General features: G+C 40.9%; 1 protein-coding gene across 1 annotated transcript in view; it reads right to left on the minus strand.

Annotated features, from left to right (window-relative positions):
* Positions 1-2,384: 2,384 nt before the first annotated feature.
* Positions 2,385-12,455, minus strand: part of frem1a (Fras1 related extracellular matrix 1a) — a gene marked incomplete at its 5' end in the record, with an annotated part of 37,459 nt that continues 27,388 nt past the window's right edge. Inside the window, 15 exons of the mRNA XM_079295346.1 lie at positions 2,385-3,099; positions 3,226-3,311; positions 3,452-3,567; positions 4,509-4,640; positions 5,239-5,424; positions 5,502-5,549; positions 5,640-5,857; positions 6,062-6,211; positions 7,390-7,462; positions 7,597-7,726; positions 7,812-7,956; positions 8,036-8,237; positions 8,442-8,859; positions 10,064-10,328; positions 10,503-10,698. Coding sequence (XP_079151472.1) covers positions 2,897-3,099; positions 3,226-3,311; positions 3,452-3,567; positions 4,509-4,640; positions 5,239-5,424; positions 5,502-5,549; positions 5,640-5,857; positions 6,062-6,211; positions 7,390-7,462; positions 7,597-7,726; positions 7,812-7,956; positions 8,036-8,237; positions 8,442-8,859; positions 10,064-10,328; positions 10,503-10,698 — 2,568 coding nt within the window. The 3' untranslated portion in view covers positions 2,385-2,896. The remainder of the gene's footprint in view (positions 3,100-3,225; positions 3,312-3,451; positions 3,568-4,508; positions 4,641-5,238; positions 5,425-5,501; positions 5,550-5,639; positions 5,858-6,061; positions 6,212-7,389; positions 7,463-7,596; positions 7,727-7,811; positions 7,957-8,035; positions 8,238-8,441; positions 8,860-10,063; positions 10,329-10,502; positions 10,699-12,455) is intronic.

The following is a 12,455-nucleotide window of genomic DNA, read 5'->3' on the forward strand; positions in this document are numbered from 1 at the left end:
TAAATGGAATTCAACACATTCTATAAATGAAAAAATAAGTGAACTGATGGTACAAAATATTCCATTAGAGCTTAATTTACACAAATAAACTATGATTTTATTTTGAAAAACATGTTGGTGCGTTTTCCCGTTTATAGTAACAAATAAACATGTTTATGAATGAAATAATGAGGCTTGAAGAGATCTTTGAAGAAATGAAGCATTCTCATCTTCATAGAAACATGTTGAAACGCAGACTTCTCAATGAACACTTCAACAAAGTGGATGCAGATGTTCTGTCCATGGCCGGCTTATCTTTTTATGAGTTCCCCCGGCAAATATTCGCTGGTGGGCCCCAATGCCCCCCCCCCCCAACACCACCACTGTCTGTGCATTGTGTGTGTTCCCATCCACCCCCAGCATCCCCCGAGAACACGTAGCAGTTTACACATGGCATTTTCATTATATTTTGCCTGTAGACACGGAAACCAAGCAGTACTCCTCTGTTGGAAGACTATGGCAATTAGGTTGGAGTAATCTGATTAAACACAAATTAATTTAGAATATGCACAATGCAAGCACACGATAATGCACACCAAACAATAAAAGCTGTAAAACAAGATTCGGACACAGGGTGCCTTATAATGTTGCAGCAGCTGTAGAAAATAATAAACAATATCAACAAGCAGATTTAAGAATTTATCTCCACCACGAACCAGCAGTGAATCAGGGGCACCCTGTTGGTAATGCAGCCTTGGTTCTGTCTGAAATAAGTCAAATACACTACATACCTTTTTTAAAAGTCTCTTTTGAGCTTTACATATATTCTACGGAAGCCCAGATAGGCAAGTGAGAAAAAAAATCGATGGTCCATTTCCTAAGTCTAAGTTGTTTTCTGTCCTGTGTTTATGACTAAAGAATAATTGAAACAGTTATTGCCAGAAGAATCTTTCTAAATTCCTTTTTTTTAAATCTGTCAAACAAGTGGAAAAATATTTTACCAGGATCATTTTTCCACAGATAGAAAAAAGTGACTTTGTTTCACAGATTTTAGGAATTTTGATAGATTATCATGGCAAAACCTTTTTTATGGGGTCAGATCAGTCTCAATAGAATTGAATGCTCAAAGAGGGATTCACAAATGCATTTTGTGATTTATATATAAATCTCTCCACAAAAATATTTGTGGTTGCACACACAACAGTTATCATTCTATATGATTGTTGACAAATTCTACACATAAAAAAGTCACAATTTCTTTTAAAATAAATGTATTAGAAGTCCACGAATATATATATATATATATATTTAAAAGGATTTTAAATTGAATTGTTATCAAAAACACATTTGGTTGTCGTTACATGAATACAAAAGCTTTTGAACTTGCATTTACAAACTGCTTGTCATGAGAATAAGCATTCCTTCATTAGTCCACAGTGGGGAAATGTGACCCATCCCTGTATATGCAGGGAGCAGTGGGCTGCCAATGACAGGCACCCTGGGAGCAGTTAGGGGTTCAGTGTGTTGCTCAGGGACACTTCGACACAGGACACGGTGCAGCCGAGGATTGAACCGGTGACCTTTCGGTTGGCGGCCAACCCTCTCTACCCAGTAAGCCACGGTCGCCCCCAATGAGTAAACTTCCCTACATTAGTCTGTGGGGCTTTTGAGACTCCGATGATGATGCTTGATTCACAAATGCATTATTTTCAACAGGGAGTGTTCTGTAGCCAATCAGATGTCTCCTCCATTTTCAACCAATCACATGAGCATGACCCCACAAGGATATTGGATGGTGCAGGAATAAGTCCTTAAACCAGGAAATGATTTTACTTCTGCTTCCTTTGTCTCAATTCAATGGGTTTTTTGAATGGGTCTATTGTCAGATGTCTGACATAAGATCTGTGGTTTACACAAGCTAAAGATAATGTTTTCTTCTGCAATATGAATTACGTCTCTTGTGCATTTTGAAGCTTTTAAGTGTCTTAAAAAGGCGGTTGCTAACAAGTGGCTAAATGAGAGTACAAAACATCATCATGCCAACTAGTCCACCTTCACAGCCTTGTTGTGTAGACTTGTGCGAGATGTGCGTTTTTTTCCACTGCCAATTGTTCATCTGTAAAGATTATATTTCTGAACAAAACTTGTAAGTATCATACATTTGTCTTTGCAACAGAGCTTATTTTCTGCAAAAATCCCAAATTCAATCGAAATATCCGATTGGCTTTTAGTACTGGAACCAGTGGGACGCTAGCTTGTCATCCCTGCACCACTCCATACTCTTCTGTCACACAGGGTGGGAACCTGGGAGCAGGATGGAAAGGAATCTCCACGAAACAACCAAACTTCTTTCTAATACATTTAATAAATCAATAAATATTTGTGTGTGTGTCAGAAATATATTTGTGAATCTTACTTTATATATGTGGATTTGAACTATTTTTGTGTATTGAAAAATATTTTTGTGGAGAGTCATTTATATATAAATCACAAAATGCATTTGTTAACACCCCTTTATGTGCATTCATTAATAATGAGACTGATCTGACCCATTATTTTTTTCACCTGCTGTTAAATCATACACACAGGAGAGAAAAAGGTTTTTGATCAGAATTATAAAATGGATCACCAGATTTTTTTGTCATTGCCTCTCAGAGCTTCTGTAAGAAATACTTTCAGTGGGTACCGTAATTAGAATAAATGCAGCTTAAAAAATGGCACTTAGTGTCGCAGGTTACTTTTTAGAAACAATATTTTTCAATATTGTAAATGAACCTGCAAAGTTCCAGCAAAGGTCTCTTTGATACTTATTGGAAGGTTGTCTGGTATTGCAGTTTAAATGTCCCGAGGATCAGTCCTTCCTCCTTCTGAAACAACACAGTGGCTCATGGCTGTGATGCTGTAAACACTGTTGAAATCAAGTTTTTATTGAACACACGAAGCGATGACCCCTACTCGTCTTGCAGTCCCTGATTTGCCACTTTGCCCTTCTCCACACCAGGACGCACTTTTTGTTTCCCTTCATTTTGGACCGGGGGGGCGTCTTTCTCCAATTAGTGTAGCTAACGGGCTCACCACTCGCCCATTCCCAGCGTCCTCGGCCATCCCTGTCATTCAGGCCTTCAACAATAGGAGAAAAATACTTACGTTAGCGTGAAGAAGTTGTACTCTACCATGGACAAATGTATTTAATGATGAAAAAACAAAACAGAATGGTGTTTCAACAAATGATTCAAAGATACCCACCTATCCAAAATGGTTTTCTTCTGCTGAAGTCCCACAGCCAGTCCATTTCGACTTTAGAGAGAATGCTTGCAAGAGTGCCTTTGTATCTGAAAGCAATTGACATAGTGCATATAATTCAGATTATATAGTTTTAATGCAAAATCAGTAGCATGCTTTGTGCCTCAAGTTGTCTGTGTGTTTATCTTTTGACACAAAGAATGTGTACAAGCTCCGTGTTAAATTGCACCTCTCTCTGCAGGCCGTGTTAGCTGTGCTCCATGTGACTTTGTGCTCGGTGCTGAGGGAGTAACAGTGGCCACCATGAAAGGTCCAGCCCTGAGGACACATCTGAGCACTCACCATCTGTGATTCAGAAAGAGGCAGAATGTAGGTGAATGTCAATGTTAATTGTTTTTAAGTACTTATTTCAGAGGTCAATCAACGTTTTGTCAAGGAAAAAGAATAAAGTAGCGTCTACAAACATTCCATATGGAGATACTCAAGGTTCTATCCTAGATCTACTACCTTTCACTCATTATATGTTAACCTTTACAGGCATCATTCAAAAGGACACTGTTCGACACCCAATTCTATATATACTGTCAGTCCGGATGATCTGAGACCTTTAAAACTACATTTCTGACATCTATTTAAGTATGTCAGAAAGGATTTTTTCTCCAACTGAAATCAAGACAAAACATCATAATATCATAATCATTGGCTTCATATCATGTAATTGGTGTACAATGGCAAATAAAGAAACTTTCTCAGCAATTTACTTTGCGATCTCAGCAAATTACAGCTCAAGCCAGAAATGTGGGTATTAACTTTACTGTGATTAAACTTTTCAACTGTATATCAGGATATAAGGAACAAAGCATCACTGTTCAGCAAAAACTTTCTATGTCCAAAACCGTTACTTTTCTGGAAATTATTTAAAAAAAGGCCTGTGATTTTCAAACAATTTAATCCAATTTGACGACACAGTTTAGTTTGAGGATCCAATGGAGTTACAAATTGAACCACAAGATATATTGAATACTTTTCATCGGTGGAATAATTGTAAAACTCACAGAAATACGTAAAGGGTGACCAACAGGTCACCCTTTACGTATTTCTGTGTGATCATTGAATCGCAGAAAAAAAGATAAAAGTATGGAGACACAAGGTTTCCGCCAGACAGCGACGACAAGTAAAACAGCATTATATGCTTATTTGAAAAATATTGAGAAGGTCAGACATCTTTCTCCCAGAGATGCAAAGAAGCTAGTGCATGCTAATTACAAGTAGGTCAACTTGAATACCTGATCAGTTGGTGCCCAGGGTTTCCAGGAGACACCATTGCAGTGAAAGAGCTGATTGGTGGTCTGGTTGAAATGCAGGAGTCCCATCAGTTCTGGCACACAGGGCTTTGGTATGCTGTTATCAGCTTGGGCCTACGGGCCATACAAAGTCACAGGAAAATTTATTTAGTGTTGCTTTAACTAAAATGCAATGCATTTTCCCACAATGATATACCGTACCCTAGAACAGTGTAAATATGAGATAGAAAGTTTGTAACAAGCAGGTAGCCCCGCCCTAAAGCATCCCCTGCTTTATGGTCTGTGTGACTCTAATGGACCATAATGTACTAAATGAACATCATGCTGTATTGAAGAAGACTTGAAACTAGAGATTGAGACCATAAACTCATGTTTACAATGTTTACTGAGGTAATAAATCAAGAGAGAAGTAGAGTCATTTTCTCATAGACTTCTATACAACCAGAGGAGTCGCCCCCTGGTGGACACTAGAGAGGATGCAAGTTTAAGGCATATTTGCATTGGTTTCACTTTTCAGAACCGGAGTATGCCAGAGTTAGCAAGGTAAAGAGATGAAGTGACACAAAATGGATATTAGTTTGATTATCAAGCAACTCCAGGTGGCCCTGGTCACAAAGCTAAAGATCCTGGCAAAAGAGAGTTACTCTTTGCTGACTCAACACTACACACATTTTCCAAGAAACAGAAACGGACCAGTAACATTTGTACTCACATGTCCTTTAGCCAGTGCTGTTTTTTGTGGTTTTGAGATCTTTCTGTGAGGCTCTGACTTTGACTCAGTAAGCACAGCCGGCACCTGCTGTTGTGCTCCCCTGCTAACCACACGGACGTTTGCCTTTCTGCCCTTCCTCGATGGGGAGGTGTCATCCTCTACTTGTATTTGCATGATGCCATGATACTGGAATTAAAAAGAAAACACAAATGAAGACTCTTCTGACGTTACGGTTAGGTCAGTTAGTACCAGCTGCTGCTTACCGTGTAAATGATGTCTGTCCCGTTGTGAAAAACGGATGAAGGTGCAATCTGAAAGACAAAGCAGTAACAGTTTACAGACTTTTAAGCTGCAACAAAGTCATGATGAGATGGAAGAGGTCAGCAAGAACAGGTACTTACAGACTTTGGGTTGCCCATAACCATAAGTTTTTTTTGGGGGACATGAGCTCCAGGCCTGGAGATGCTGTCTCCACGGGTCCAGATCGCTGATTCTGTGCCGAGAGGCAACTTCTCCAGCTGAATGGATCCATGTTGGGGGTACATGTCTGACCGAACCTCTTTTCCGACAAGAACAGGAGCCTCCTGATCGTGGTTCAGCCTGGACTGTCCTGTGGTGTCTTAAGTTTGAACAGTCTTATTCGTTTTTAATCAGAATGACGGGCGCCATCTTGTTTCAAAAATACTTTATAAAGGACACTTCATATAGTCGATTTATAATCAGTGTAAATATGTATATATTTGGCCAGTTGCTATGGATTATAAAAAATGAATAATGTGAAGAGATGCAACCTTGCAGTATCTTATAAGATGTTTATTTTTACCGCTTCCCGAGTCCCTGATGGTGACCTGAGCCTTCTTGATGCTGCCGATCACTGTGCCCTCAGGGGAGACCAGCAGCACTTCAAACATCTCTGCAGCCTCCTCAAGGTGATCCTGAATGATCTTGGTTTGCCAGTTCCTCTTTGACACTCCTACAAAGCAGAGACCATCACAACCTTTGACAAGAGCTGGTGCAGGTCTCATGTATTGTGGCTTTGTCTGTTTTGTACCTTTGATTTCGCAGCAAATCTTAAATAACTGAAATTAATTCTGGTTGTTTTAGTTCTTGTGAACAATAAACACACTGTATACCTGCAGCTTGGGGTGTCTTTATCAAAACACCAACAAAAGACGGACTTTGATGATGTTGTGAAGTAGTGTGGGATCATGGGAGTTGTTGTCTTCATTGGTAAACATCCACTATTGCCAATTCAAATATAGCTTGTGATGGGTGGTTTCACAGATTGATCGATATATGGTATCATGTATCAGTCAATAAAGAGTGCTGTAGGAATGAGTCCTACAGCATTTTTGCACTTCTGATTCCGTCGTCTCAAAGTCAAAGGGATGCTTGAATGGGTTTTTGATTAGATGCCTGAAATAAGGTATGTGGTTACCACAAGCTTAAGAGATTAAAACATTTTAGTCTACGATATAAAATACATCAGTAAATGGCCCATTCGTCACTTTGGGGACTTTTTCCTGTCTTAGACTTTTATCATTTACAATAGTCATATACATGCAGGTACATGAAATGTGACCTCTGCATGTAATGCATCATAAAGATTTTGAGTTGGTTGCTGTGAAGAGCCCGTGGAGCTCAGGCTTAGGGTATGTTTGTTTTGCTCAAAGACAACGCCAGTATCAAACCACCTACCTTCTGGTTATAGGACGACACGCTCAACACACTGATTATCTTCCTAACAATACGTGTAAGTATCTTAAACGTTTGTTTGCCACAGATCTGCAATAATCCAAAATCCAATGGAAAAATCCCATTGGCTGAATGTGGAGGAACCTATTTATCTGTGCTAGCTTCCAAGCTGGCCTAGATAAACTGAGTAAACTCCATACATGATATTTGGTCAAGCACCCAAAACACTGAATCCTACACTTCCAACAATGGAACTAAAAAGTCTTCAAGCCTAAAATTCCCCTGATGACATCATCAGTAATCATCTCAGACTTGACAAAGCTGCTCTAAAGCCCCAGAAGGCTTCTACAGGCTGAGTAGTACTAACCAAGAGGTGTACACCAGACATTATTTGTAAAATCTGTGAAATTAAAAAGCATAACGTAAGCTTTCTACATCAATGAGGACATACTGTACCTGGATCAAACTGAATGAGGGAAGAAGGGCTTATAAGGAAGTCTTTTCCAGCTGTTGCAGTCACCTCCTCCACCTATGATAAAGAAACATGACACAGAAACAGGTCTGAACATCTGTAAGAGAAAGGCCAAGCATCAGGTGACCGATGAGTTCAATGCACGTATAAAGTGAGTAAAGAGCAGTTTTAATAACGAATGGCTTGCAGACCTTGACAGTGATGTATGAAGACTCTGCCAGGTTTCCTCTCCGGATGATGTCCAGTGAGACGGTTCCCTGCTCCTCACACACAGAGTACTCGGGCTGAGATAGCTCCACGCTGGACCAGCTGAACATTAGTCTGCAAAGGCACGGTCAAGAACGGTGAAGACTAAACTGTGATTTCAAAGATGTCATAGAAATCAGTGTTACAATGTTTTTCTTACATGTGAGGGGGCCCTGTGTTCCCTAAAGGGTCAGACACCGTGAACTCCAGGCTGTCTGAGAGAGACTCCTTGTCTGGGCTGATGATGTAGACGATAGTTCTCTTGTTCAGCTCCATCTGAGAAAAGTGCTGTGATACAAAACCACCTGCAAGAACAAACACAAGCTTTTTTTTACATTCTAAGCTAAGCTGTGATTCAGATGGAAGTAAAAGGTATTTCTCAACCTGTGGTCATGTTTTCTAGGTAACCAAAGTAGGGCTGTCGAACAATGCAGAATATCAGCTCCTCTTCTCTGCTATCGCTGTCTTTGGCCTTCAGCTCTCGAGATGACACAAAGATCCCGTGTCGTCCGTCGTCAAGAGGCTCTGCTTTCCAAAGAGGAAGCAGCTTGACAACCTCAGGACACAATTCATCCAGAAGCTTGATCTGAAAAACATATGGTTTGTTAATGAAGTAGAGATTGATTAACATTGATCAACATGAACATCATTGAAAAGTACTTTGGACTTGGCGTGACATAGCCCATATGATAAACACAGATGTTACTATTTTTTCATAGCACACTGATATACCAGAGCATCCTTTGACCAGCTGAGGTTGCTGGAGAACAAGACCCCCGTTATCTCCTACCTGAATCGTGAAGAACACAGGTTCCGTGTGTAGCTGGCCGTCCAGCAGGAAACCCCGTTTGGTGCTGTCAGAGGCAGTAAAGGCAAATCGGTCGATCTGAGACGGCCCACCGTCATGTTTGTAAGCTACCTCAAGCTCCTCTATGTCTCTCTGGGTGAAGTTGGAGCCAGCAGTTAGTGTGGTACCTCCTAAAAGCAGTCTGCCATACTGTGGAGGCTGGAGAAGGACAAAGGTCAGGGCGCTGGGTGGAGTGTCGGGGTCAGACATGACCAGGCAGTCAGGACCCATGATCATGAAGGCGCCTTGTGGAACAAAGAGGCCGTTGTTGGAAGACAGAGACGGCAGAATGCGGTCCACCATTTCCACTGTGATCTCAAAGCTTCCATTTCGGCTGGTTTTACCATTACTCACAACAAACCTGGCAAAATATACAGACTTGATGTTAGGCTTCTGAACAAATGTGATCACGATAAGAAATCAACTATGAATCAGGTATCAAATATTCTTTACGAGACAGTATCTCAAAACCAATGTGCTGCTCTTTTGTCATGTTGATGTGAGTGTGCACGACCACACAACTGATCTCAGAGCAGGTGTACTGATCACAAGATTATTCTGGATCAATAGATGGAGCTCCACCCACAAGCCAAGCACATCTTTACCTCTTGAACTAGAAAACTTGTGATGATGACAATTTGAGCTATTAGCTCTCAAATCTTTCAAATTTGACCTGGCAAACATTATGTAACTGCACCATGCTTTAGGTATGTTAACACAGTATGCTTGCTCACAAACTATTGCTAATACTTGCTTTATTTAAATGACAATTCAAAAATAATAATTAATCTTTTCTAAAAACATCTTCCTTGTTTCAACGTCTTATAACTCTTTTTAAATTCAGGTTTTGCAATCTTTGTTGGTTAATGTCCTGTCATAGCTGACAAGCTACTGCACTCTGCCGTACTTCCAATGACAAACTGTGTGCGCACACTCACGTACGTCATCACATTTAACAAACTGTAAAAGGGTCTTTTGACAGTTTTTCTGCTTTTGATTCCATTATTCTATGGTCAGCCCCAAGAACAGTTCTTGGAACTAAATTTCATCATTACAGGAGGAGGTACTAAATCCAGGTTCCACAAACTGTTCGGGGTTTCTTGCAGTGTTGTTGACGTAAATTGGCCAGCGCAACTAGGACAAGCACAATCTGAGAGTCTAGCAGCTCACAGTCAAACAGAGCAGGGAACAAGATTGAGCAAATTATAGTGATGACACAAGGCAGGCCAAGTTTAGGTTAAGGCAAGGAAAAGGCTTCAAGGCTAATGCCATTTCAGCTCAGCTATTATTGTGTTGACATTGTGCCAGGGATGACGGACGGAGGAAGATCTATTTGGCATGACTTTCCTGACTAATTTACATCTTGACTGTAAATAATAATGTCTATACATTATGTTGAAATAACACAATAAGGTTTATGTTATTACTGTGCCATGTAGTTAGCATGGGATCCTATTCTGAACTATACATTTGTAATTCTTACACCCAACAACTGTGACATCGAAACTGTGTTATGTGAGGAAACAATGATGGGATTTCATAATCTAAATGGCTTCCAGACTCACTGAAAGTTTTCCATGGGTGTGGTGGCTCGGTTGTTGTGCACATAAGCCACAAGGTTGGCGGCTATGTCCATCTGGCTGAAGGTGGAGATGGCCAGTCCAGGATGCTTGATGTACTCTACGTGTCCGTGAGCCGGAGGGTTAGTGATGATATACAGAAGCTCCTCTGGCATTTCTGTGCCATCTGTGGCCAACAGCACATCCGTGGTGAGAACCACACGGTCTCCACGACTGACGTTCACCGGCTTCACAAAAATGGCAATGTTTCCTGGAAATGATGGTGGAAGAGACATTTAGAGGCTACGTTAAAACTGGAACCCCATCCATTTGAATTAACAGTGAACAGAGGGCAGGGGAACACGGTATGGCCTGGCAGTCACAAGCACATCACAAGTGGACCAAACCTATGACTAATGGAGAATTATAGAGTGAATTCCTGTACCCTTTTCCACATCTTTGACAGAGATGTGGAAGTGCTGTGGGGGCGATTTATTCTTTCCATCCGACAAGTAGAAGACAAAGAACTCCTGTGTTTTAGCACCATGCAGGCCTGTGTTCACATAGCGCAGGAGGTTCATGTCCACCATCTCCTGGGTGCAGTTCCTCCCCGCTGTCAATGTCCTCCAGTCCGGACCTTCCTGAGACAGGAGCACAACATCTACCAGTGTCACCGCAGTGTTTACAGTGGCAACTACTGTTAAGCAGCATATCTCAAACAAATGGTAATTGGGACTGGATTTGATAAAAAGTGAAAACCCCTTTAGGATACATGACAGAAACATGATATAAATGTCCCCAGTATGATTGGCCAATCCAACTCCTCAGTTCAACACCTTTCTGACTATAACTGAAAATAGTCAAGCATTGGTTTCTACCAACTTAAGAGAACAATATCTGTCTTTGTGACTTTACAAGTGACATTTTTCACATTGCAAATAGTCATTCATCTATTGTTTATAATTCCCTTCACTTAAACGTACAGTGTGTAGGATTTAGTGGCATCTGGTGGTAAGGTTGCAGATTGCAACCAACTGAATATCTGCACTCACCCCTCCCTTTCTATGCGTATCGTAGAACTGGCCTTCAAGTAACATAAAAAGGTGGAAGTCTCTCTCTAGAGCCAGTGTTTTGTTTCTTCGTTCTGGGGTACTGTAGAAACATGGCGGTGCAACATAATGGACTTGCACCCTATGAAGATACTAGAAAATTTCGCAAGAATTTATGACAGTGTGGCTTCTACTGCCCGAAGACGTCGCAATATATATACACGGCAATGTTACCGGTAATATATCGGTAGATACTCTCTTTTCTGCATTTTAGATTCAGACTCTTGGATTGAATGTTGTATTCGTGATGGACAGTCCACAAATGTCTCTCATCATTTCTGTATTTGAGATATACATCTTTGTTTGAGAAGCCTTTGGAAATGATGGGACCGTATTTGAGATATATACCTTTGGAAATTACATTTCTGTACTTGAGATATATACCTTTGGAAATTACATTTCTGTATTTGAGATATATACCTTTGGAAATTACATTTCTGTATTTGTGATGGAAAGACTTGAACTTAACATTTCTTAACATGAACCTCATTCTGAGCTTCATGTTCAGATACGGTTAATCCATGGGGCTTTTATTTTAGGGTGGGACTGAGTGGGTGAGAGAAGGGGAGAGGAGACATATTCATAATGTTTGACACACACACAGAGGTTATTAAATGACAGGCTTCATCACAAGCATTCCAGTTAGAATTCACTCTGTGGGGCTTTTATTTTGAAAGGGTGGGACTGGGTGGGTGAGAGAGGGGGAGAGGAGACATAATCATAATGTGACTGAATTTACTGAATATCTCCAAGTCATGTGTGTGTGTGTGTGTGTGTCTGTCTCTGTGTGTTCATCAACTGCACTAATGAGCTCATATCAAACACCTGTGTGATTGGGTGCATGTGTGTCACTTAAGATGTGTTATGCTGCGTTCACACCAAACGCGTTGTGAATTATTCGTGCGAGTAGATTACATACAAAGTCTATGCACAGACGCGATGAGACTGGCGCGGCGCGAATTTGCAATCGCGCGGCGCGATTGGCGCGATTGACGCGAATTTGCGGCGCGATTGACACAAATTAGCGTCTAACGCCAAATCGCCCCAAACGCGCGAGTTTAAATTTTTCAACTTGTGCGAAATATTCGCGTTGCGCCCCGCCGCAATAGCCTATCAGCATTGAGATGCTCCTCCTGTCATCACTGACGTCCTGCCGTTGTTGAATCAGGAAATAAATACTGTAGCCGTCTGTGTTCACCCAGAGCTCTACGATACCTCATATCAACAGAGACCGGACCAAACTATGTGTATACATGTGTGTGTGTAAACCATCTGGTATAAACAATGAA

This window comes from Melanostigma gelatinosum (genome assembly GCF_949748355.1).
Source record: "Melanostigma gelatinosum genome assembly, chromosome: 23".
Lineage (NCBI taxonomy): Eukaryota > Metazoa > Chordata > Actinopteri > Perciformes > Zoarcidae > Melanostigma > Melanostigma gelatinosum.